Source organism: Diceros bicornis, chromosome 18 (assembly GCF_020826845.1).
Source record: "Diceros bicornis minor isolate mBicDic1 chromosome 18, mDicBic1.mat.cur, whole genome shotgun sequence".
NCBI lineage: Eukaryota > Metazoa > Chordata > Mammalia > Perissodactyla > Rhinocerotidae > Diceros > Diceros bicornis.
The window spans coordinates 27234838-27261189 of NC_080757.1; the positions used below are offsets into that span (position 1 = coordinate 27234838).

At 52.1% G+C, this 26352-nt stretch overlaps 1 protein-coding gene across 1 annotated transcript; it reads left to right on the forward strand.

Moving 5' to 3' along the window:
• TBX4 (T-box transcription factor 4) lies at window positions 1-26228 on the forward strand. The gene is made up of 8 exons (XM_058559339.1): window positions 1-198; window positions 1042-1136; window positions 9449-9568; window positions 10862-11009; window positions 21271-21423; window positions 22480-22568; window positions 22692-22927; window positions 25271-26228. Exons 1-8 carry the CDS (start codon window positions 1-3, stop codon window positions 25888-25890), a joined length of 1659 nt encoding a protein of 552 aa, XP_058415322.1. The 3' UTR covers window positions 25891-26228.
• Window positions 26229-26352: the final 124 nt, after the last annotated feature.

Below are 26352 nucleotides of genomic sequence, written 5' to 3' on the forward strand. Positions count from 1 at the left end.
ATGCTGCAGGATAAGGGCCTGTCGGAGAGCGAAGAGGCCTTCCGGGCCCCGGGCTCGGCGCTCGGCGAGGCCAGCGCCGCCAACGCCGCCAGCGTCCCCGAGCCCGCGCTGGCCGCGCCGGGCCTCAGCGGAGCCGCGCTCGGCAGCCCCCCGGGCCCGGGCGCTGACATCGCCGCCGCCGCCGCCGCCGCCGAGCAGGTAGGGCCGCGCCAGCCGTCGGGTAGAGGTCGGGCGTCGGTCTGTCTGCAGGGCCGCCTGTGTCTGTCAATCCACTGCGGGCAGGACTCGCTTCCTGGAGAACGTGACTGCGTCCTGGACCGTCTGCCTGTCCGTGCTTCCCCGGGCAGGGCTCTCTCTCTCTGCCTTTCGTCCCTCTTCGACTTGGAGCCCTCGGGGCTCATCTGGGACAGGCGGGGGAAGGGACCCCTGCGGCAGCGGAGCGAGTCCCGGCCAAGGGTCCAGCTCCGACGACCCTGAGAGGGTAGGGGCGAAAGCCTGGGACCGGGCGGGAAGAGCGGACCCCGGCCAGGTGCGTGCGGGAGCCGCCGCAGAGCTCCGAGGCCGCGGAGACATCACCAAGCGGGTCGCGGTGATAACCTGATGATCACAGTGAACGGAATCCGGCCGTGCACGCTCTCGGCCTGGATCTGCAGGCAGTGTCTGCGGGTGCGCGCTTCTGGCCGGAGGTGTGTGTGTCCCTCCTGTGTGTGCGTCTGCCCGCAAGCCTGTGGCCACGTCCGCCCACGAGGAGTGTTGATGTTTGTGGAGGAGTGTGTCATCTGCCCTGGCACGGTCAGTTTATGTGTTCTCTGTGGGCCCATCTATAGGCGCAGCTCCGAAGGAGGGTGTTTCAGCCACTGATTAATTTTTTTTAAGTTCATCAATGTTACAGAATAATTTTGAGAAACGAAATCTCGAGGCGTGGGCTCCTGGGGCTGGCAGTGTTCTGCATAGTTCCTTGGGTCTGTGCTCTCCGTTCTGAGGGCTCCACGTGGAGTCGTGGGCCAGGCCGACATAAGTCCCCCTCCCTCCCATCCCTAGACCATCGAGAACATCAAGGTGGGCCTGCATGAGAAGGAGCTCTGGAAGAGGTTCCACGAGGCGGGCACCGAGATGATCATCACCAAGGCGGGCAGGTCAGCGCGGGAGCTTTACTTCTGGGGGATGACGGGTGGGAGCAATGGGGATCCCCAGGGGCTCCCTTAGCAGTCCTCTCGGTCTCCAGCCTGGGGGCGACGGAGTCCTCTCCGCCACCCTGGCCTTAGCCCCACTTCTTGCCACAGCTTCCAACCGGCTGGCGAAGCTTGCGGGGGAGCTGCCCAGCACCGAGCCGCGCGGGATGGAAAGAGGGGAGGGGCAGCACTATGCAAATGAAATGCAAATAAGGATTGCAGCGCTGGAGGTCCCAGCTCCAGCACTTTTGGCCCCCTGGGGGGCTGCTTTGTCCTCCTCCTTCTGGGGACCTTCTGGGTTTCTCAGGATTGCATTGACTGGGGCCCCAGGGATGCCCCTCAACAGATAGAGGAAGGGGACAGGACCGTGTTTTCCTATTTTTGTAACTTTTCGGTGGCAGCATGAACCCCAAGTCTCTCATCCCACAGGTGCTGCTTCTCTGTTGCCAGGCCCCTCCCTGGCCGAGGGGAAGGCACCGCTGGGTCCTGTGTGTGTGTTGTTTGGGGAGCAGCTCTCCGGTGGCTGCCAGAGAGGGATGATTTATAAAGTGGAAACATCTTTAAAATGCGCTGGTGTCTGTGGGAGAGAACCGAGAGGAGAGGTTGAGAGGCAGAAGAGGCAGATTGGGCATGAGGGAGAGAGTCTCTGGGGCTGCGCATCTTGGGTGCGGCGGGAATGGCAAGGAGAGCGGTTGTCAGGTGAAGGGAGATTGCTGCAGACAGAGGAGCTGGGAAGTTCAGGTTCAGGAACCCCCCACCCTTGGTCCTCCATGTACTCACACTTGATTTTGGTCCCTAGGGGACAGGTTAGGTGTGAAATCTCACTTTGCCTGGCTGTGGTCCCATAACTGGGTTTTCTGAGGAGTAAGATGGTGAAGCATCAAGGACCAGGGATCTGAGAGTCAGACCGCAGGGGCTTCCAGTTCCAGCTCAGCTACTTTCGTCTATGCAACCCACAGGCAAGGTCCTTTAGTGTCTCGCCCTCTCCTCATCTCTGTCTGTAAGCTAACAGGTCCTTCTTCATACAGTTGTATGTAGAGCACTTAGCACAGCTCCTGACACATGTAAGCACAGAATAAATGCTAGCTCATAATAATCATAATTAGAGAAAGGTCTGGCGTCCACTCAGCATTTTTCTCCTACTTTTTAGAGAACTCTGCTGAACTGCTTAGGGAATGGTGGGCTAGTCAAAGGAAACAAAAAGCTGGCGGTTTGCTGTGTGTAGTGTAGGGGTGCTGTGGTCCTTCCTGTCTGCTCACTGGCAAGTCTTGCAAGGTTTCCTTTGTTTTGTTGGGGGTGGGGGTCTGGGCACTTGGCTACCCTCTGCCTAAGTCAGGGAGGTGGCATGGCCACCGGGGACCTCTAGCAGCGGAGGGAGCAGGGAGATGTCAGAGCCTGAGTTCACTGCATTTTGGGGCTGGGGAAGGAGGATGCATTAGAGGGCCCTGGCAGAGGGCGCCACATGGAGCGGTCATTGAGGACAATGGTGGGGGCAGGTGTCACAAGCCCTGCCTTTCACTAGCTGAGTGCACTTGGACAAGTCCCTAAACTTCCTATGGCTCCGTAGTGTTGGGCAAAACAGAGATGGTGGCTACAGACCCACCTGCCATCCTTCCTTTTTTTGGTTACTGAGACTCAAACGGGGGATCACGTGAGCAGCACTTGGTAAATTGTTGAGTGGATTACAGGTGTGAAGAGGAGGGATTTATTTCTTGTCACTGTTGGGGTGTAGGGAAGGAAAGAAAAAAGAAAGATCCAGAATTTCCATTTTTAGGCGGCAGAAATAACCTTGTCTCTTGAAAATAAATGGCCAGCATGTTCTTTGGGCATGCCTGGCCTCTGCCATTTTAAACAAAAGGCATTTGTGATTCTCCTCAGTGGGGTTTCCTGCACCTGCGTGGGTCCTCCTCCCTCCCTCCTTCTAACACATACACTACACACACACACACACACACACACTCACACACACGCGCTTCCAGAGGTGACCCGCTTCAGGCAGATGTTTGTGCCTGATCCTAGTGGAGGCTTAGGGATGGGCCTCAGGGAATGATGATAATAATTTTAAAATGGCTGTGATGATGTTGGCCAATTATGGATTCATCACAGTCTTTCGTTTCTCTGGCAGAAAGTTATCCTTGCACCAGGTCTAGTCCTTAAGAAAGTGATTAGCCTCATCCTCCCTCCCCAGGGTCTCACAGACCCTTTCTCCTCCTGCAGAGCTGCCCACTGACTTCCGAGACCACTTTCACCACTCCAATCTGTGCGTCTCCCTCCTCCTCACCGGCTCCCTCCCGGCAGCCTTGGGAGGCAGTGTGCTTTGCTTGGGCTTGAGGCTCTTCAGCATCCAGTCCAGCCTCTCTCCCTGTTCTCCTCTTTGTGTCTCTACTAGCACCCTTCCTGGGACACTTCCATTTCTCAGCAGATGCATGAACCCTTCTCCTGAACCTTGAGTCATAGGTTCCTAGACTGCTAGAGCTGGAGGAGAACCGAAAAAACCTGGACCCAGAGAAGGGAAGGCACTTGGCTCCTGTAGATAGAAGCAGAGTTAGGCAGTTGCCAGATCTACACAAAGCCAAGCAGATGATACTCCACCCCCAGAACAAAACCCCAATTTTGAGAAATTCTCTCGATTGTTTATTTAGGGGACCCATTCAATGTGGGGTTGTTCCTCTGCCCTAGAGACCCTGGCTAGTTAGGGACGTGATAATTGCTGTCTGGTTGAGGGAGGGGCAGGCCCTGGAGAACAGAAGCAAGAATGTTCTCAAGCCAGTTTGAGTCCTTGAGTCACAAGCCTATTGCCTTAAGCCCTTGAAGGTCTGATGGCCAAAGGAGAGACTAGTCCCCTTCATTGGATAGTGACTTTGAATTCTCAAACAATTTGATCTGGTGAATAAAATGCCAACCACAGTGCAAGACATCAGTTTCTGAATGCTCAGAAACCCCTCATGTCAGGTGTAAAATGGAGCCAGACTCTCCCCAGCCAGTCTCTGTCCCTTTCAAGCCCCTGCGCCCAGAGAGTTTATGCTGGTAACTGCAGGGAGCAGACCCCTCTCTCCGCCTCCTCACATCCCTGCCAAGCTTGATACATGTGAGAAACTGCATTTTCCCCCAAACACAGATAAAAGTCAGCTCCACAAAAATTTAAATATAAACCTCCCAAAAATGAAAATTTCCTAACTGTCTGACTGCTCTACTTGTAGGTCATGGTTTTGCCACCAGATAAATCTCCACTATCAGCCTTCATAGCCTGTTGAGTTCAATGTTGCTTGTGTTAGTGACAGTGAATTTGCGTTTGAAAAATGAACTACCGATGAGAACTCCTGTTGAACCTGTATTGTTTGTTATTCTGAGGCAAGGATTTGGCCCGGCTTAATCCGGGGCTTCAAAGCCAATTGCCCTCATTCTGTATACAGACCGTCAGAGCCCAGTGGCGTGGGTGATAAGAGAAGTAAGGGTTGAAGACACTGGGAAAGTGGGTTGGGGAGAGAGTGCTTTGATCTCTTTCTAAAGTATTTTCTGAAAGCAAAAGTCTATCAGAAGGAAGTGTCTTAAAAAAAATCTAAGAGAAGAAACTGACCTTCCAAAACAGCATCTATTCCACACACCCTCATTCCTGCCCCCCAGCTCAGGGAAAATATTTCTTAAAAATGCTTTGATTGGATTAGAAACTGTGTGTGTGTGTATGTGTGTGTGTGTATGCGTATGTGTGTGTGAGAAAAGTGGAAATAAATTGCGTAGCTTTGTCAGTGCTCTCAGAAATCATTTGGCTACAAAAAGTTTGGTCTCAGCATAGGTGGAAACAGTATCCCACCTCCCACCCCTGCCCTCTAAATTCAGCCTTGGTTTGCTGGGCCCTGGCCTTCTCCCAACATACCCAGAATTCTTTCCTCTAGACCCCCAGACGCTAGGGATAGAAAGACGGTGGGATTTTCTGTGGACCCCTACCCTTTTCCTGCAGCCGGTTCCTTTCAGACTCCGGGCTCCATGGCCTGTGTGTGTGTGTATATTAATACGCGCACACACATATATAATTTTTAATGTCAGTTTTATTGAAGTGGAACATTCCTGCAGAAAAGTGAACAAATCTTAATTGTACAGCTCTATGGACTTTCACAAAATGAACACACCTGTGTTACCACCCTCCAGATAAAGAAACAGAACATTAGCGGCCCCCAGAATCCCTCTTGTGTGCCCTCCCAGTCACCACCACTCCCTCCTTGAAACTCCTCTTCAGACTTCTCATCCCTTCGATTTGGTTTTGCACCTACATTTAAGGAAAGGCACATACAGCTGTTCGTGGGGTCCCTGGGCCCCCCGATGAAGTCGAGGCTGCTGTGGGTTTGGAGTTTGGGGGCCCCCTAGCTGGAGAGAATCTGGAAAGAAGCTTGCAGGATTGGTGGGGGGCGAGTGGGTTAGCACCTTGAATTTGGCCCCGGAGCTGGAAGCTGGGAGCCCCCTCGGTTCTCTGAGCCCAGCTGTAACTTGCGTGTCCCCTTTCAGCAGCGAGTTCGCATTTATGGGTTTGCTGCTAAAATCAAAATGACCCAAAACCCTTGCGCCGTGCCCCGCAAGCCTCCCACACCGAGAAACGTCCAAGGAAGCTTATCTTAGCAGTTCATTCTAAAACCATTTCCGAGTATGAAGGAGATAAAGGCTCCAGCCCCGCACCCTTTCAGAGCCTGTTTCATGATCAGAGGAGAAACCCCGGCTTTCATCTCCTCAGGGCCGGCGGGGCAGGCGGCTTGTTTATTCCCCAGGCGGAGCCGTTTCCGCGTGTGCCGGGGAGCGCCCCATCTGCCTGGGGGTCCGGGTCCCCAAAGAGGGGCGGGAGCTAGGAGAGCACGGACAGGGCGCCAAGGGCCGCAGAGAGAAGGCACGCGGAGAGGGTGCGGAGGGGCGCAGGGAGAGGGTGGGGGAGAAGGGAGGGTCCTCACAGGGAGAGGGTGGGGAGAGGGCGCTTGAGGAGAGGGTGGGGAGAGAAGGCTTGCAGGGCGCCGGGAGAGGGTGGGGAGAGAGAGCTGGGCAGGCTGGGGGACCACGGGGTGTCCGGGTGTCCGGAGAGGCAGCCAGGGCTTCGTGGCCAGCACTGGTAGCCGCGCAGAGTCCATTCCCTTCCTTCTTGGCCTTCTCTCCCCATTTCACTGAGCTGTTCATTTCCCCCATAGGTGTTGATTTTCAGGTACCTTTGATGTCCTAAACAATTCACACCTCACTCCAGCATTTTATCGGTTTCAATATAGGACCTTTACAGTGCAGGGTGAGTCCAGAGGAAGTCACAGCTGTCAACCCTAGCCTGGCCTCTGTGGCCTGAGTCATGGCAATACGGTGAACACTCCCATGCCGGGCCTCTGGGCTCCAACTTTAGCCCGCTCTGCAACCAAGGGCAGATGCCCTCAGCTGGGCAGGAGGCCTGTGGGGTAGGTGGAGCGTGGGCTTCATGTTCTCACTCAGCCTTTCCCCTACACCAGGCCGGACCTTCCTCCTCCTGGAGCCCCCTAGGTGGGGAAATGATAGTGCCTCAGGTCCCCACAGCATGTGTTCTCCATAGCCCAGAAGCAGTCGCCAATCCACCCTGACAGCCTAATAGAGATGGAGATATCTGTTTCCATGAAGGAAGTGGAGCTCACTGAGCTGGGCCATCTCAGCCCCAAGCAGAGGACTTTCGAACTCTCCATTCAGACCAGATATCTTGTCCTAACTCCTAGCTTCTAAGGGCTTCTGCCCTAGGAAGAGGGGAATCGGCGGGCAGGGGAGGCAGAGGCTAGTAGATACCTTACTTCCTTGCCCCACTCCCGCAAAACCTCCCTGAGGCTCTTATCAGTCAGGAATCTGGTCTACTGTCAGCTGCCAGGAGAGGCCAGATCACAGGGCACTAGCTAGCTCCAGCCTTGGGAGGCTGAGCACCAGCTCCTTACAGCCCTTCTCAAAAGCGCGCAGTCAGTGTCAGCCTGGCCTCCCTAGCTGCTGAGTTGACGTGTAATAGGGAGGAGAAGGGGAAGGACAGGGCCCCTTACCTCCCTCTCTGCCTAGGTCATGAAGACTGCCGAAGTGACAGAGAACCATTTTCTCCTGCCCCCCTGTGTGGACACTGGCCTGGGAGGAAGCCATGTCTGCCCTCTGCTGTTGCCACCTGGAGTGATTACAGGGAAACAGGCTAAGTGCAGGGCACTGGTGCCAGGCCAGCCCAAGCACAGCCAGAGCTGCCCCATTTTGTGGCTGTTTCTGTAGCAGTTACAAAATGGTGGCCTGGAGGGGACAGGATTCTTGGCCTTCCCCTAGGGAAGGGGGGAGGTGAGGCAGCTGCTGCCCTCCTCCTCTTCAGCTTTAGGCCACTGAGGGAGAGATGGGCCAGGAAAGAGGGTGGTGCAGGCTCCAGCTGTGCCCCCAGGCCGGGCAGGGGGCTGGTGAGCAGGAGGCAGGATTGGGTTCCTGAGCCCTCTCACTTCCACCATTCCTGGAGAGGGGGTGGGGTGGACATTTGAAAATGCATTCAATTGACATCTGAGACAAATTCTTCCACACGGTTTATAAGTCCCTAGACTTGCAGCTAGAACTTCCCTCCTCCCTCCAGGCACGCACACATGCACACATGCGCACTCCACGGTGAACTCATGCACATGCGCTTGTGCGTACACATGGTCACACACCTCCCACATCCCTGGCCCACTGCAGCGGGCCTTTCCTCTAGCAAGAGAGCAAGTACGCAGACTGGGGCTGGCATGGGGGCTGGGCCAGGTGGAACTGAACCTTCCACCTCAGGGTCCTGGCCTGAGCTTACTGTAGAGTCTGCTGGCTTGTGGAGGCCTTGACCACTTCTGGAAGCTCTGCCCTGTCCAGGTAAGCTGGTACCCAATCATCTGTTTGAGGTGTCTAGGACAGTGTCTCTTGAGGGTCCCGATACTGTCTCTCGGCTTAGTGAAGGGCAGAGGACCACTTGATGGCTTTCCCAGAGTGGGCGGGTTGGGCACTCTCCCAGCTCAGAGGAGCTGGTTTCCGGTGCCCTTAGTGTCTGCTGTTAGGTTTGGATCCTGCTTCTCTCTTCTGTAACATTTGTGGGAGATAAGCTAGGAGGGGGCAGGGGTGTCTAAGGAGGATTGTGAGGGAGTTCTGTCTGTCCCCTCTAGGGAAGTTCAGTGTCAGGGACCTGGTGACCAGGGGAGGGAGCTGTGCCCCTGCAGGTATGTGTACATGGTATTGTATGTATGTGTGTGTGTGTGTGTGTGTGTGTGTGTGCGTGCTGAAGGGTTTAGGGAAGCCCCTCTCTAGACTGTTCCCTGAGCCTCAGAGTCCTGGACAGTCTCAGTATGGGCTGCAGGAACTGGAAGACTTTCTGTTTTTTGGCAAATCCCTTTTCATAGAGGTAGGTCATACCACTGGTTTGTGGAGGGAGGAGCGCAGTGGAGGTCAGTGGTAATAGTCATAAATGGACTCGTTTAATGCACACAGCAGCCTATGAGATAGGGCTAAGGTAGTTCCTTGTCCCACTTTAGAGCTAAGGAAGCCAAGGCACAGAAAGATCCAAGCAAGTTGCCCAAGGCCTCACAGTCAGTGGTGGGGCGAGGCTGTGGACCATGGCAGGGTGGTTCTAGAATCCATGCTCTTCTCCACGAGGCTCCTAGACTGAACTCCCCTGATACCCAGTTAGTGTGCGCCGGCCAAGGTGAGGTGTTCACAGGGATAAACATCTCTGCTAATCACACTGAAGGAATCCAAAACCCTAGCAGCACTTTCCTGGTCTCCTGTGAGTTGGTTTGAGGCCTGAGGGTTTCCACAGAGACATGACCCAGAGGAGACATCTCATTGATTCTAGAAGCAGCTGAGGACTTCCAGGTCTTCTGCTCTGGCCCCCTGTAATGGCACCCCAGAACTTTAATTGTGTATGGACTAGCAAAGGACAGGAGGGAAATTAATGCAGCCAGGTTGGTGTTGAAATCCCTCACGATCCTTACCAAGGTCTCTGTGCTTTAACTGCTCACAACCACTAGGCCTCAATCTTAGGGGACTGTGGGGGAGGAATTGAATTTTGGAAATCATGTAAACCCTCTTTCTAGACACACAGACTGACAGCTGCAGGGCCTCTGAGAGAGTGGCTAGTGCAGTCCTCTCCTTTTGCAGAGGGAGGCTGAGGCCAGAGAGGGAGGTGACTTACACAAGGTCACACAGAGACCTCTTGCTAAAGGGGGAGTGCCTGTTAAGGCCTTCTGCCCCCTCGCCCACTGTGCCATCTCTCATGGTGCTCTGTCCACGCCTCTGCCTCACCCCTTGGCTTCCCCCAGGAGGATGTTCCCCAGCTACAAGGTAAAAGTCACAGGCATGAACCCCAAGACCAAGTACATCCTGCTGATTGACATCGTCCCTGCGGATGACCACCGCTACAAGTTCTGTGACAACAAATGGTAAGAACCTGGGACCCTTGCATCACCTGCCTTCCTTCAGCTGCTCTTTCCACTCACCACACCCATTCCCACCTGATGTTTGGTCTAGGGACTCACCAGTTAGTCCAAGGGATTGCCCAGGTCCACAGCCTGCAGAGTGCAGAGACTGCAGGGTCGGCAGATGTTTGCGCACCGCTGCAGGTGGGGCTGGGGCTCAAAGTGAGCTGCAGTATTTGGGTGTTCAGTGGATTTCAAGGGTCTGTGCTCTCCCTACAACTGTGGACAAACGGGATTGGTGAGTGTGCTGTGGAGCGACAGATGAGCACCAACACTGGGCGGATTTAGGCTCTGGCAGTGCTGCACTGGGGAGGAGGACAGGAGCCCTTTTCTTGGGGGACTTTGATATGCCATGGTTAGGGTCCAGTTACCTGGTCTGTCGTGTCTCTCTCCTGTTTCTCCACTCACTTCCTCTTTGGCTGGCTGCAGAGCCCTCCCTCTTTAGCTGAGTGTCCATCATCCAGAGTGAGTGGGCAGCTGCCTGGTGGTTGGGTGATAAGGCCTTTTGGCAAGGGGCTGGGGGAAACAGGTGGGTTGAAGGGCAAAACTGAACTTGGACTGGGTAATAAATGCTGGACTGCTTTTCCTGAGGCCACCTGTACCCTGTCTGCCCCCAAAGCCCAGAACAGTGCTCAAGGAGAGAGGAGGATCGAATGAGTCAGCAGCGGCCAGGACGTGGGCTCTGTGGTGGGTGGGTAATAGGGTGGCAGAGGTTGCGCTGAGGAGGCAGGATTCAGTGGCCAGGTTCTACCAAGGGCCGTGTTTCTATTTCTTTGCTCTCTGGGCTGGATTAGCACTCAGAGCAGGCTCTGACTGAGGGGACAGCTACCAATTAGTTTCTTACCATTGATTTTGGGGCAAGCAAATTGAAAATTGTCTAGGTCCTCTGAGAAGCTCCCTCCAAAACATATAATTTATAACATTTTAAAATTGTAAATATAACACATACACGGAAGATCCTAAATCTCCCCACAATATAGTTGTGATTGGCTCCACTCCTTCAAGTAAATAATCACATTTCTCTGTAATCTCCCTTTCTCTCTCCACTACAGTAAAATAAACGAGGTTCAGAATTGCTCTCCCCTCCTCAACACTCTCTCCTCTGTCCCTCACTCCTACCCCCCAAGTCCTAAACTGACAGTGTGACAGGACCAGCAGTGATTTTTCCTCAGATGTATGGCAATTGGTTTTCAGAGAGGACGGGGATCTGGGCTTCCCCAGACCGAGGGTAATCAACTGCTGTGGCTCTGTTGGCAGGATGGTGGCGGGGAAGGCTGAGCCCGCGATGCCAGGAAGGCTCTATGTCCATCCAGATTCTCCTGCCACTGGGGCCCACTGGATGCGGCAGCTGGTCTCTTTCCAGAAGCTGAAGCTGACGAACAACCACCTGGACCCCTTCGGCCATGTGAGAATGGGGCTGCCTGCCCTTGAGGGGAGTCCTGAGGCAGTGTTGGGGTGGAGTGGGTGGGGGAGGAGATCTGGAGAATCCACTCTCGGGATCCACCTCCAGGGTTTGGCACTCACAGGGCCAGTTTGTGGAAGGAGCACAGGGTCTGAGTCCCACAGCTGTACATTCTTCCCCCAGCACATACTAGCTGGGTAACTTTGGGCAAGTTTCTTAGTCTTTTTGAGCCTTAGTTTCCTTGTGTAGGAAATGGAGATGACCATATGTACCTTTCATGGTTGTGAAATTAAATGAGACAATATGCATGAAGCACCTTGCACATAGAGGCTCTAAATAAATGGCAACTCTGACGAAGACAACGATGATGGACCAAATCTCTCAGCTTCGGTTTCCCCAAATTTGGCCTTGCTGGAGCATAAGACAAGTAAACCTTCTTAGGAAAGAGTCACTGATGAGTTCTGAAGCCTCTCTTTGGCGTGTACGTCTGCCTGGCCTGGCAGCTGCCTGCCCTCTGGAAGGGAAGGCTTTGCTCTGGCTCCTGTGTCAGCTCCTTCCTGGCCTTGCCTGGGACCTGGCTCTCACAAGAGAGAGCCTCAGGGATGCTGCTGCTGACGCCCCATCCAGGCTGCTGAGGCTCATTCTTTCCCCATCTGGCCCTGGCAGGCCCACTAAAAGCTTTTTATGTGGAAATGTTTAGGTCAAGTATGTGGCAAACAGAAGCCTGGGGACCTGGTATTATCTGCTAGGGCACAGCCCCCACCCTCTAGGCTACCCATGGTTTCCCTGGGGTGGGGTGGAGCGTGGGTGCAGTAGAGGCTCCTGGATGCCGTTCCCAGGGCTGCACACATAGCACTCAGGGTGTGGATGGTGGTGGGGGAAGCAGGGGTGAGAGGTGTGCAGGTATGTGCCTCTTTTATGCCTTACTTCTATTTCTGGGGAGCTGTGTGCAAATCAGAATTCTGTGAATCATAGTTCCTCATGGAAAATGCCAGCGATGCTTCATTTCTGATTGATTGGTATGTAACTGGCAAGCAGCTCTTAGTTCTAATTTTCTGAGTCTGTTCAGTTCTCTTCTGAGTCGTTGGTGGTGTATAAACAAGCAACTAGGAGAATGCTTAATTAACATAATTAACTCCTGACTTATCTGTTTTGCAAGCAGCATGGGTTTTCCCATGCAGGGCAGGCAGATGCTGTTGGGTGTGTGGCAGAGACATGTAGGTGTGCACAGTGGCATGTACTCGTGCAGCCCCCACCTCTCATGTGGGCAAAGATTAGTCACCGATCCAGTGGGAAGCGTCAACCAAGCCCCAACCTCCCAGAGCACAGGGCCTTTTAACTAAGGGGCAAAGGGGCCTCCTAGGCCTTACTGGGCAACATCCTCAGCAAGACTTTGCTCCCGGTCAGCTCCTACCTGGCCTCCTCTGCTTGGCCAGGCTGTGGTGCCAACCTCGAAAGGTTAGCGAGAGCCTCTGTGGTGGGAGGCGGGGAACCAGGCTGGCAGGCATGTCTCTGCCCACAACTGCACACACAGCAGACCTCATGGGACAGACCACTGGGATGAGCACAGAGCTTGGCAGGAGCTGGATGTTTAGGTGAGTGGTCAGATTCCACTCAGAGGAGATGAAAGCTCTGGCAAGAATCTTGGATGCACAGCTTGCTATCATGGTTCTCAGCTGCAGGGCTGCCTCAGAGGACACTTCCACCTCCCTAACTCCTGCAGAAAGTGACATGGGAGGGAGTCAAGTGGTTGAAAAGCTGGGCTTTTTAGGAAGTGAGAAAGAGACCTGGCCTTCATAGCCCAGCAGTAGATTTTCCCAGCCTGGCTTACCTCTTTGTTGGCTCTCCTGGGGTCTGTGAGTGGTTTGCAATAACCCTCCATGTAGTCTTGAGTCTGGGCCAGTGGGCTGCTTGATGAGCTTGTGATGTTGAGGGTTCCCCTGGCTACACTTGCCATCCCAGCCAGGGGCTCACCTCTCCTTGGCAATAGGGGTATTCCCCATACTAACTCTGCTTTCTCCCCGGAGGGTTGGGATGCCAAGCATCTTCCTTCTCCCCTATCCCCACATTCACCCAGCATGTGCAGTTAACTGGTTACAACACCCGCTGTGGGGTGGCAGGGCTCAGGGAGATGAGGTGCTGGTCTCAGAAGTTGGGAGTAAAGGAGCAGTGCTTGGACTCATGCCTTTTGATTTCTAGTCAGGCACTCTTTTGGCTTCTCTGCCTGTCTTTCTGTACCCAGGGCTTGAGCTGTCATGTCTTCAGCTATTTGGAGTATCACTGGAGAGGGAGCAGCCTTTGACCACGCAGGCAAGGGCTGTGGAGGATGAGCTAACTTCCTAGACATATCAGGGCAAAGTGGCCCGTTTGGACCTTGGCTTTCTGCCTCCTTTGCCTGTGCCAGTGGGAGTGGTGAGCTCTCCAAGTCACTCTTCTTGGCTTCTCAGTGGAGGAGCCTGGGAAAGAGCCATCTTGTATTGTGAACTTGCCCCCAAGAAACCCTTCCTTCTGCACAACTCACCTCCACATTTCCAATTTCCCTAAAAGCTTCCAGACCTCAAGGAACTTTCTCCAGCCAAATGGACGTGGGACTTTTCCCTTGGGTCTCTCAGTATCTCAGGGACTTTAGCAGCTGCCTCCCATTTGCAGCCTTCCCACAGGAGAAGGGTCCAGGGTCCAGATGAGGGCTTGGGCCTGGCAGCCTGTCCTACATGGCAGGTGGGGCCCTGGAACATGGACCCCTCAGACCACATGGCCACATATTCTGAAAAGACAGGACTGGGTTCTGACTAGAAAACTCCTTGTGAGTTTTTGCTGTGAATCCAGGAAAGCCCTCTATTCTTGAGAGGTAGGTTCAGGGTATGACCACTGGGCTCTGGGAGCAAGCCCAAGGCCAGAGGACGGGCAGGCAGCAGGGAAGAAAGGATCAGGGGGCTAGGGGAGGACAGAGCTGCCTCCTTACAGTCCCAGTTAAACTCCAATCCTGGCTACAGAGGCTGCCTGCCCATCTTCCCCTTCTACTTGTCACCACCGTCCCACCCCCAGGAGGGTCCTGTGCCAGGCGACCATGTGATGGAAAGAGAAGCTGCTTTGGGAAGTTGAGGAGGACCTCACTGGGGTAGGGCCTGCATCTTGTGGCAGGACACGGAGATGGCCGGCCCATGCTTCTTAGTTTTCTCTTGATCTGGAGGCAGAGAGGGGATGGCTGCAGTGGGCCGTGTGTGTGTGTGTGTGTGTGTGTGTGTGTGTGTGTGTGTGTGTGAAAGGGATGGCCATCTTCACTACCTCTTGTGTCTCAGGACTCCAGATTGCTGAGGAGGAAGGTCAGTTTATGATTTCTGACATAGTGTGTCTAACAGTCCCAGAGGCTGCGTGAGCCCCCGGCTGGGGGTGTGGGCTGCAGCTCCTTGGCCACAAAGTGGCACATGCATAGTCCCCTCAATGTGCTACTTCCTCCTCCGGCCACATGCCTCTTCAGCTGGTTAGTTACTCCTGAGCCTTGAGATCCAAGCTCAAATGCCACTTCTTCAGGGAGACAGTTCAGGGTCCCCATTATATGCTCTCAGAGCACCATGCACCTTTCCATCCTAGTATTTACCACAGTTAGAATTTTATACTTATTTGTCAGATTTGTTCTTGAATAGGAAATACATTCACATAGTTTAAAAATAAATCAATGAATAAATAAAAATGTCAACGAGACGTCTCCCTCCACTGGTTCCCCATTTACCCAGTTTCTTCCAACCCTGGCCACAGGGAACCACTGTTACTAATGTCTTTTTGCATATACATACAAGCAGAGTATAGAATCTCAAATCCCTTCTTTTATATGCAAAAAGATAGCATACTATAAACACTTTTTGCACCTTGCTTGGTAAACTTAGTGTATCATGGAGATCATTCCATTCATGTTGAGCTTCCTTGTTCCTTTTTCATAGCTGCATAGAATTTCGTCGCATGATTGCTCCATAAATTACATAGCCATCCTAATTGAAGGAATTAGATGCTTTCCTATAGTTTGCTCTTTCAATTAAGCTTGTACGTAGGTCGCTTTACACCTGTGCCAGGTCTATCTGTGCAATAAATTGCCTGTTCAAAGGGTATTTGGATTTGTAATCTGTATCTGTGTCCTCCACTGGGGTTGCCCTGATGTATATTCCCACCATCACTGTAGCCTCCTCAATATGATGGGAGAGCAAAGTTTTGGATTTTTGTCAATCTGGTAGGTGAAATATAGCTATCAGTTTAATTTGTATTTCCTCTATTATGGGTGAGGTTAAGGATCTTTTTTATGTGTATTTCCTCTTCTGTGAACTGCTGTCCTGATCCTTTGCTCATTTTTCTCTTAGATTTTTGATCACTTATAAATTCTAAGAGCTTCTATAAATTGGGAAGATTTAGCTCCTATCTGTGATATGAATTATACGTGTTTTCCCAGTTTGTCATTTGTCTTTTGATTTTGTCTATAGTGATATTCCTACAAAGAAGTTTTTGATTGAATGTATTGGTCTTTTCTTTATGGATTCTGAATTTTGAGTAATTGAAAGCCCTTGTCCACTCCCTAGTTATAAGGGAATTTTCTTATGTTTTCTTCTAGTATTTTATGGATTTATTTTTACATTTAAACCATTGATCCTTTTGGAATTTATTCTGGCATTTGATATGAAGTGTGAATCCAACTTTTTTTTCTTGAGAGCCATCCAGTTGTCCCAATACCAATAATTGACTAGTCCCCTTTCCTCCCTGTTTTAGGATGCCTTGTTTCTGTACACTAAATCCCCACATGAGTTATGGCTGTTCATGGGCCGGGGCTGTAACTGTTGAGACTTCATAATAGGTGTTAGTGTCTGGCAAGGCTGGTCTCCCCCACTGCTCTTCTTTTTCAGAATTTTCTTGGCTGGTCTTGTGTATTTTTTCATATGAACTTTAGAATCAGCTTGTAATGTTGAGAAAGAAACTTATTTGTATTTTTATTAGAATCACTTTAAATTATGAATTTGCTGAGGGAAGATTGATAGGAATGCCTTTCTCTTTGCTGAAGTCTGCTTTTTGTCCTTCAAAAGCATATTCAAGTTTTCTTTGTAAGCTCTTACACATTTCTTGTTCAGTATTTCATCTTGTTTCTCACTATCATAAATGTAGTCTTTCTACCACTACATTTTTTCACCACTATTTTTGCTTGATTTTGGATTACTGTGTGACTTCTCCACTGGATAGGAAACCATGAGGTTTTTCATCACCATTGTGTTTTAGTGCCTGGCCCTGTGTCTGGCAGAACAGTGGGTGCTATTAGCAGTAAGGGGATGAGTGAAGGGGTCGTATTTAGCCAGAGAAGGCACTTCCTCTGCCAGGGGCTGACGTGTCCCCAAAGCCTATGCTGTCAACTTGCCAGTGGGAACCCAGAACTATTGATCTCCCTCTTATCCTCTTTTTCTCCCACATTTTCTGAGTCCTGACATTGTGCCAAGCCCTTGATGGGTGCTTTGGGAGATATAGACGCCCCACAGAACTCCGGATCAGGCCCAGCCCTCCCCAGCTAGGTACAGGTATGAGCTCAGGCTCAGAAATTGGTACCAATTATGGCTCTGTCTCCCAGTGGCTGTCTGAGGTTAGGCAAATGCCTTCACCTCCCTGAGGCTCAGTCCCTCCTCTGTTAAAATGGGGCCAATAATAATGCCTACTTTACAGGGATGCTGTAAAGATTAATTATATGATGTGTGTAGAATACTCAACACAGCGCCTGACACATAAGATATGCTCAGTAAACATTGGCTCTTCTTGTTGTGACTGTGAGAGAAGGCAGGAAGGTTTCTGGGCCCCTGGGTTGCTGCCCGGGGAGTGAGGCCTAAGGCCTATCTGGCCAAGGCCTCTTGAGTCGGCTAATGGGCTGCCTGACTCAGTTCTAGTTTGAATTTTCTTTGGGCCAATCACTTACCTCTCTGGGTCTCAGTTTCTTCATTCTTTTTTTTTTTTAAGCTGCAGCTCCTATCGCTGTCCTAATCTGTTTGCAGAGCTGGAGAGGGTAAGAAGGATGATGGAGAAGGTAGTCTTGGAAAGTGAAACCATGATGCAGGGGAAAATCTGGTTTTAATATATGATAAAATAGACATTAGGCACGTTTGTTGTATGGTTGGCATCCAGATACACTGTATTCTATGATGGAAAATAGGGCCTACTGAATCCTTGTCCCTTACAGTGTTTGGTTGACACCTTATCATTAATTACTGAGCTTGTTGTTGAGAGCAGCATGTGCTCTCTCAGAGGCCATCTGGAATCTTCTCAGGGTTCTGTCTCCAACCAGCTGTGCGTCCTTGGGCAAGTCTCGTTCCCACTACAAGCCTCCTGTTCCTCATCTGTAAAATTAGGAGATTGGACTAGAATGATCTCTAAAGTCTGCCTCTCCATGCCCTAATGTTCTGTGATTCTAATGTAGATAAATGTGGGCCTCATTGGCGAAGCACACTATGGTGATCTCTTGAGGAGATGGATGTTTGGCACTATTGCAATCGTTAAAATAGAACAGGCATCTGAATTGTAGCCAGAACATAATGAATCCCGTTTCTGTAAAACAATGACGATGACGGGACCAGTCATGTAGTGGGGTTTGGTGATGTGGCTGGCCTGTTTGGCCCAACATACTCTGCAACAAATATAAATGTGAGACTCTGGCAAAGTAGTTTAATGTAGTGCCTGAGGAACTTCCGAATACAGCCAGGTGTGTGAGTCACTGAGTTGGTTTCACATTCTCCCAGGCCAATGGGACTCAGACTCCAGTTTATATTTGCTTTGGATCAATGGGTGGGACTTTCTTCCAGACACTTGTCCAGGTTTCAGACTATCAGAGTCAGGTGGGATGTTTGGGACTACTTAGTCAAAGGCTTCACTTTACAGATGGGGACCCTAAGGACTGGAGAGGAAGAGCTTGCTCAAGACTTGCAGCTGGTGAGCAGAGAGCCATAGAAGCTTCTGGGTCCTTCTTGACTTCTCTGTGGCTGGGAATGCACTCTCCTAGTGGCTCCTACCTGCCTCTGCAGGTCTGGCAATTTCTCTCTTCCCAGGTTTCCCCGCCAGCCTGTCTGGTTCTCTCCCCTAGAAGGTATGTTTGGCAATCTCTCCACTCCAGTCATCAAGAACCTTGTCTGATGGGCTAAGGAGTTTGGCCTTTATCTCAAGGGGCAAGAGGACCATCAAAGGTGGCATTATGAATATAAGACATTTATTGAGCCCTAAATACTGGCAGGAGTGGTGGGGAAACATGGGAAGCAAGAAAATGAAATATAAAGAACCCCGCTTTCAAGCAGTATACCATCTTCCTGGATGAACCAGAAGGTTCTAAGCAGGGGAGTGACCTGATCTGATGTGTAGCAGGTGTAAATGGAAAGGAAGGAGATGGTGACAGGGAGGAGGCTGTCTCAAAACCCAGCAAGAGATGGTGGGGCCTGAACAGGGCCCACGGCGGGAATGGAGAGGCTTTTGTTTTACAGATGGAGTCACAGGACTTGGTCACTGACTGGACTTAGAGGTGGGTGACAGTGAGGAGAAGCAGAGCTGATGATGCCCAGGGCTCTGGCTGGACTATTATGGCCTGTGACTGCCCAGGTGGCAGAAGAGCAGTATGGGTGCTGCTGTTTGTCCTAAAGTGTCCTTAAGGGACAGCACAGCCTCACTGTGCAACTGCCTGCGGAGTCTGTTTTGGGTCCTGTCAGCCCATTGTCTGTGTTCTCCCATTGTGCCCCCACCCTAGGAGAGCCGGAGTGCCCAGTGCTAGTCCTGCATGCCGGGGAGCTAGAACATGTGAGTGCTCACAGAAAGATTGTCTACACACATATTTAATCACTATTTTTGACCTGAAAAATGCCTTAGAGGTTATCTTGTCTCTAGTGAGTAAAAAAAGACAAGAGAGGAGGGGACAGAGAGTTTGTGGTCATGGCCCAGGTCTTCCCACTCCTGTAACCCTGCCTTGTACTTACTAGTTTCTGTTATGGGGTAAAGGAGCCTGGAGATACAAAAGGAATAAAAGATATGGCCCTTTCTCTTGAAATAGGAAGAAAAAATAGGAAGCCACTAGGAAGCAGCACAACAGCCAAGTAGACAATGCACAGGGAGGAAGTTTCAGAATTGGGTGTTCAGAGCAGGCCCCAGTGATCTGGGAAGGCTTACTGGAAGAGTTGGGCCTTGAGATGATAGGCCTAGAAAGTCAGAGAGAATGGGAAAGGAAGATCAAGACAGCAGAGGGAACTGCATGTGCAAAGATGCAGAGATAGGAATCTTGGAGGCATCTAGGCCACCTCTCAGGTACTCAGTTGCTGGGTCTTCTGGGAACTTAGGTCCTTTGTTGGCTCCTGCAGATTGGGGAACAGTGCAGGGTGACAGAGTAAACTAAAGGGACTGGGAGGTGTTCCACAAGGCCCAGCTCCTCTCCCCAGGCGGCCCTTCCCAGGCTCCTGGAAAAGGATGTCCATTGAGACCTCCCTGGGCAGGACTTGTGTCCTTCAGTCTCACTCTGAGTTTTTTGTCTGGCTGGCCCCCAGTTGGGCAGTGAGTCCCCAGCTGTAGGGCCTGATTTAGAGTTTGGGGAGCTCTGTACTTGCCCCAAGAGGGTCCCGACGTTTATCGCTGAGGGCTGAGCGGGAAGTGGCCAGCGCAGAAAAGATAGTTCCTGCTGGACAGAGCTACCTAGCCAGACTGAGGAGCCCAGGGAAGGCCAGAGCCTGTAGCCCGGCTCCTGACCCGCTCGCTTCCTCAGCCGAGCCTGCTGTCTGGGCCGTCCCTGTCCCCAGAGTGTGATGAGAGCAGAGCCTTTCCAGACCAAGGCTTCTGCCCAGGCTTGCCATGGAAGAGCCTGGCTCTGGCCTTTCGGTTAGCACTCTGGTCACTCAGGGGTTAAATCTTTCACTAAGCTTTAGCACCAGACCTGGTCCCTGGGAACTTAGAAGGGTGGGAGCCAGCAGGGCCAGTCCAGGGATGGGGCACTCCCAGGTGGAGAGAAAGGAGCTCAGAGGGGAACGGGCCCTGAGGGCCAGCCTCACCCAGCCAGGACAGGAGCCAAAGGGTTAACAAAAGCAGCGGTGCTGATAAAATGCCCCAAATTCCTGGTCCTGCCTCCAATGGGGAGGGCGTCTGGCAAATGTCAACAATAAAAAATACATTTTAATGGCACATGATGCAGCCGCTACCGTGGGGTGCAGCCGAATGAAGCAGGTTTGGAGCGGCAACTACTGTGTGTCACTCCCAGGACTCCGGGGCTGCGCCTCCTGGGCGCTTCGCCGTAGGCTTTGTCTGTTGGGACGACCTGCTTCCCCAGCCCCAGGCATCCTCAAGGGCCTGTGGGTGCCGGGGGCTTCTGGCCTTCTCTGGCATTATTTTAGGAAATTTGCTTGTTTTCTACCCTCTAGCTCAAACTCTAGCCCATGATGGAGCTTCCCTCCAGGCTGCGAGCTGCCTCTGGCAGGGCTGAGGACAGGAATCGTCTGGGTGCCCTGCTGAGCATCCACTCCCCAGGCCTCTGTGAATGCTAAGGATCAATGAACGAATGAGTGCCTAGATGAAAAGGCTCAGAGTGCTTCGTTTTCCTCAGCATCCCCCCCCCCCCCCCATTCTGCAAACCCCTGGGCTGGGAAGCTGGGAAGCTGCTTTTGTTGCTGACAAATGTGAGAGGAGGAGGCTGAGCACCCACAGCAGGCATTTCTGGGAAAGGCGGTAACACGGAAGTGGTGGGGAGGGAGTGAGCAGGGGGAGAAGAGGTGAGGGAGAAGCAAGAGGAAGAGCCAGCCTGGAGGGAGAAACCTGAGGGAGCTACGTTTGTATTACAATCCCATTTTACAGATATGAAACAGGCTCAGGGAAGTCAGTGACTTGCCTGAGGTCATACAGCGAGTCCGTGGCACCCTGGGCTTTTGTCTGCAACGCAGAATTCCACCTATTACACTGTGCTGCGTGCGTTCATGGGGACTTTTAAACTCTTAAGGACTTTTCCTGAGTTCTTTATTACCACAGTGAGACCATCTGTAACCTCAGGGAGGTCCTGGGACCAGGCGTTAGTGCTGGAGCAGAGAGGCTAAGTGGGGACCATGGGGGCTGAGGTTGGGGCCCAGAGGCCTGATTCTTCACGGGGGCGCTTTAGGGCCGTTCTGGGCTCAGTCCTGGTAGTCAGGCCCTGGAGCCTGGGCTTTTAGGAGAATGAAAGCCATCCCAGGGTCAGTTGAATGAGGTCAAGGACCAGAGGGTGGGGACCTGGATCTAGAATGAGACCCTTCTCTTCCAGATCATCCTCAACTCCATGCACAAGTACCAGCCGCGGCTGCACATCGTGAAGGCTGATGAGAACAATGCTTTTGGCTCCAAAAACACAGCCTTCTGCACCCATGTGTTCCCAGAGACTTCCTTCATCTCTGTGACCTCTTACCAGAATCACAAGGTATAGCCTCAACGCCCAGACCCCTCACGACGATTACCACTGGGCATTTCTGTGCCACTACAGAAAGGCAGGAAGCGAAGCCTCAGATGCAGTGAGGCTGAGGCAGGCCCAGCTCAGGGACCTCAGGAACCTGAGATGTCCCTCAGAGCAGTGAGAAATCAAATAACGAGCAGGAAAGGATACCAGATGCTAAATCTCTGGCACAAAGTACTTATGGTCTCTGTTTTGGGGAATGGACAAAGTTGGTAACTAAAAACCGGGAGCATGGAGCTTACCCTGTGGCTTGATTGTTAGGTGCCTTCATTCTACAATCTTCTTTTCCCTGGTGGGATTCAAAGGCCAGATTCTGGCCCGCAGAGAGACAGGGAGGGAATGGGGAGAGGAGCCCAGGGGCACTGTCAGCTGTGTGGTAGCAGGGAGACTTCCCAGGTTGCTGTCAGAGGGGCCTGGGATGTCCTGGCTGGCCTCCTGCCCTGCTACTGGCTCTCCCCAGCCCAGCTGTCCCAAACTGCCTCCCAGTCCCTGCCCGGACCCCTCTCCCCTGCCTCTCTGCCTTTGCCCACACTACCCTTCTCAGGGCACTTTTCACACTGTGCACACTGGGACTAGTGAGGTGGGCGGGGTCCTCGGGGAAGGGCCATAGGCTGTGGTGGATTTTAGGCAGAAGAGTGACAGAGTCAGGTTTGCATTTAGAATGGTCACTTAGAACCTGATGTGGCAGTTGCATTGGACAGGAGTGATGTAGACAGAAAGCTGTTATGGGTACACAGGAGAGAATGATGAGGGACTGAAGCCGGGTGCACAGTGGGGCAGGAGAGTAGGAGACAGAATTGGAGGGTCTGCAGCAAGTAGAATGGATAAGAGCCAGCCACAAGCCAAATGTGAATGGCAAGGCCAAGGAAGACCCAGCAAGACTCCTGGCTGGCTGTGGGCCGGGGTATGCAACTTCCCCAGACCTTGCCATGAGTTCTGAATGTGCCGGAGGTAGAGCAGGAGGGCCGGAGGCCAGCCCAGTCCTCTGTCCCAGCGACTGTACTGTGTGTCCTCTCCTGACAGATCACACAGCTGAAAATTGAGAACAACCCTTTTGCCAAGGGATTCCGGGGCAGTGACGACAGTGACCTGCGTGTGGCCCGACTGCAGAGGTGGGGCTGCCCTGGCCTGGGGGTGGGGTGAGCAGACTGGGTTCAGGCACGTGGACTTGGTAACCCTCAAAGTATGCTCACTCTCTTCCTGTCTCCCTCTGACTGTCCTCCTCACCCCTCCAGCAAAGAATATCCCGTGATCTCCAAAAGCATCATGAGGCAGAGACTCGTCTCCACCCAGCTCTCTGCCAAGCCCGACGTCAGCCCCCTGCATGGTGCCCACCAGGCACTCCAGCACTACCAGTATGAGAATGGGGCTCACATGCAGTTTGCTGCGGCTGAGCCACAGGACCTTCCCCTCAACACCTTCCCAGCCCAGAGGGACTCAAGCCTCTTCTATCACTGCCTGAAAAGACGAGGTAGCTCTCTCCTGGTCTAGAAGCCCTAGAGGGTCAGAAGAAGGGTGAAGCTCTCCCCACAAACACTCCCCACTACACATGTGAGCATGCATGGGCACACATCTGCACACACACACACACACACACACACACACACACACCCCTGGTTACTTGCATGGCCAGGCAGAGAGAGCCTGAAGGGTTAGGGACCATGCCAGGCCCAGTTCAGGGATGTTGGTTCTTGCTTTTAATGCAGCCTTCAGAATCCTCAGAGCTTGTGGCCTTGGTGTCCCCAGACAATGTACCCCTCCCCAATTCCAGGTGTTGTTTTGCAGCCACTGCTTTGAGAGCCTCCATGGGGTAGGCAGACAACACAAAATCAATGGGCTCTGCCTCTAAGCGTGGGAGGAGGCTGAAGCATCACAGTCCAGAGATTTTTGGATTGGGGCTGTCACTTATCAAAGCAACCTCAATTCTAAAACAGGGATGACCTAGAGTCATGAGTACAGGCTCTCCACATCATCGTATCAGGATCTGCAAAGGCTTCTTGAGAGTGGAAATGAACTTTTCTGGATCTAGATTGGGAGCCAGGAAGACAGGCATCAGAACTGTCTGTGCTGGCTTCTTTGTGAAGAAAAGGAGCCCTGAGCTGGGAACCAGAACATCCATGCTCTGGCACCATGTCTCCATTTCTCCATCTATAAAATAGGGATGATAGTATTATCACACCAGAAGACAGCACAGGGCCACTGAAATTCTCTTGGGAATGAGTTTGGGGACTTTTGCTTGCAATCTAGAATGTTCTCTCAGCCCAGCTCCTAGGGACCAGCCAGACAGAGCTCTGAGTATCCCTTGCACCAATCCCATGAGAACTAATGACCTAGAGCAGGGGTTAGCAAACTGTAGCCCTTGGACCAAATCTGGCCTGCTGCCTTTTTTGTTTGGCCTGTGAGCCAAACAAAATGGTTTTTACATTTTTAAATAGTTGAAAAAAATCAAAAGAAGACAATTTCATGATATGTGAATATGATATGAAATTCAAATTTTAGTATTCATAAATAAAGTTTTATTGGAACATAGCCATATGCATTTATTTACCTATGGTCTATGGCTGCCTTCATGTGATGATAACAGAGTTGAGTAGTTGTGACAGATACCATATGGCTCACAGAGCCTAAAATGTTTACTATCTGGCCCTTTACAGAAAAGGTTTGCTCACTCCTGGCCTAGAGTGACTGGGCCACTTTCCAAGTCTGAGAACTTAGTGCTCTTGAGAGAAAGGAGGAATTTGGAGAGACGATGGAATGGAGGGATGAGTGAGGGATGAACAGGAGAGCTGGGTAAGAGAGAGGGGGCAAGTTCCTCCTCATCAGGGAAGATGCCTCCAGAGGGGGCGAGAGGAGAGGCAAGTGCAGGCCTTTAAATTTGGCCCACTCCTCTCCCAGGCCACCTTGCCCTGTGTACACACACAGCTCTCAGAATGAATCCCTAGAGAACACAGGAGGAGGGAGGCCAAGACAAGCCACTGGACAAGTGTTCTCAAGTTTGTTGAGTGGGCTGCACCCAAGGCCTCAGGCCTGGGTCATCCCCGGATCCCAGGGGAGGATGTGCCACTCCAGAGAGTCAAGCCCTCATGGTTGAGGATGCTAAAAGACACACATACATGGTTTGGGGCAGCCAATGTCATCTTTCTCCAAACAGAGCATCAGCTTAGCTTTAAAAGTACAAGTCACCCTTTACTTATTATCAGCTCCATTTCTTAATTTTGTAAACACTGTTATGTTGGAATCTGTAATAACAAACTGATGGGACTTCTTTGAATACATGTAGGGCTTACTTCCTTTTTCTAAAAGCAACAGGAACATGCCTGTGAGTAGCTTTGGCTTGCTAAGGCCTTCCTGGGAGCTGAGGATTGAGGCAGAAACATTGTGGCTTTAATTTTCTGGCTAATTCAGACAGATGTGGCCTCTGGGCCTGGTTTGGCCTGGCAATTGTCTCCACTTTCCTTGGCCAGGGTGGGTCTAGCCTAAGAATGCCAGTGCACATTAAGGCCTCTTACCATCCCCAGGAGTCAGAGTGGCAAAGGATCAAAGCTGTATGCTGCCTGGCTGAGCCCATCACTCAGTGTCCAGTGATGTAGTGTCCCCCGTGGCCTTTGAGCAATGTCCATAATCTGACCACTTCTTGGCTGCTGCCACCTTATAAAAGCTGTAGTTGATTAAAATGGTTCAGGGAGTGCCATGGCAACATGGGACAAGGGCAGGACCTGAATGACAAGAGTAGGCTGTCCTGGCATCCCACAGGGGTGTTCTGGTCCCTGGGCTGGTGGAAATGGCTCTTCCTGAAAGTTTCTTTGTCTTCCAGCAGACAGTACCCGCCACCTGGACTTACCCTGCAAGCGATCCTATCTGGAAGCTCCCTCTGCAGTGGGAGAGGATCATTATTTCCGTTCTCCCCCTCCCTACGACCAACAGATGCTGAGCCCTTCCTACTGCAGTGAGGTGACCCCAAGAGAAGCCTGCATGTACTCAGGTTCAGGGCCTGAGATTGCTGGGGTGTCTGGGGTGGATGACTTGCCCCCGCCCCCACTGAGCTGTAACATGTGGACGTCAGTCTCACCATACACAAGCTACAGCGTTCAGACAATGGAGACTGTGCCTTACCAGTCCTTCCCCACGCACTTCACTGCCACCACTATGATGCCTCGGCTGCCTACTATCTCTGCTCAGAGCTCCCAGCCACCAGGAAACACCCACTTCAGTGTCTACAATCAGCTCTCACAGTCTCAGGTCCGAGAGCGGGGGCCCACCACCTCATTCCCAAGGGAGCGCGGCCTCCCTGCAGTGTGTGAGAGGAAGCCGCCCTCTCCACACTTGAATGCTGCCAATGAGTTTCTCTACTCTCAAAGCTTCTCCTTGTCCCGGGAAGCTTCCCTACAGTATCATTCAGGAATGGGGACTGTAGAGAACTGGACTGACGGATGACTCCCATGTCTCCTCAAGAGCCCCAGGACCATGTTAATCCAGTAGTAACCTCTGTGGGTGGCCTGCACTACCAAGAAACACAGGAAGGTATTTCAAAGGGTGGTGTGTGTTTGTGTGTGTGTGCGTGTGTGTGTTTGTGTATTTGGAGAGCATCTATCTTCTGACATACAGTTGAGGCCATGACACGGAAAAAACCACAATTATCTAAGAAGTGATTTCAGCTGTAGGACCCGGCTCCATTGTTATCTGACATCTCTTGACATGCCCTTGGGTGGGATGGAGTGGAGAGTTCATGTGAGTTATTTAGAGGTTTTTATAATATAGTCTTGATTTACTCAGGGGCCAGGTGGTGAGGTCTCTCCCACAGAGAAAGTTGGGGGAAGACTCTCATTGCTGGGGCGGGTGGGCTCTGTGCACATCTTAGAGTTCCTGGCCTTCTGTTTGCGAGGGGAGCTGAGAATC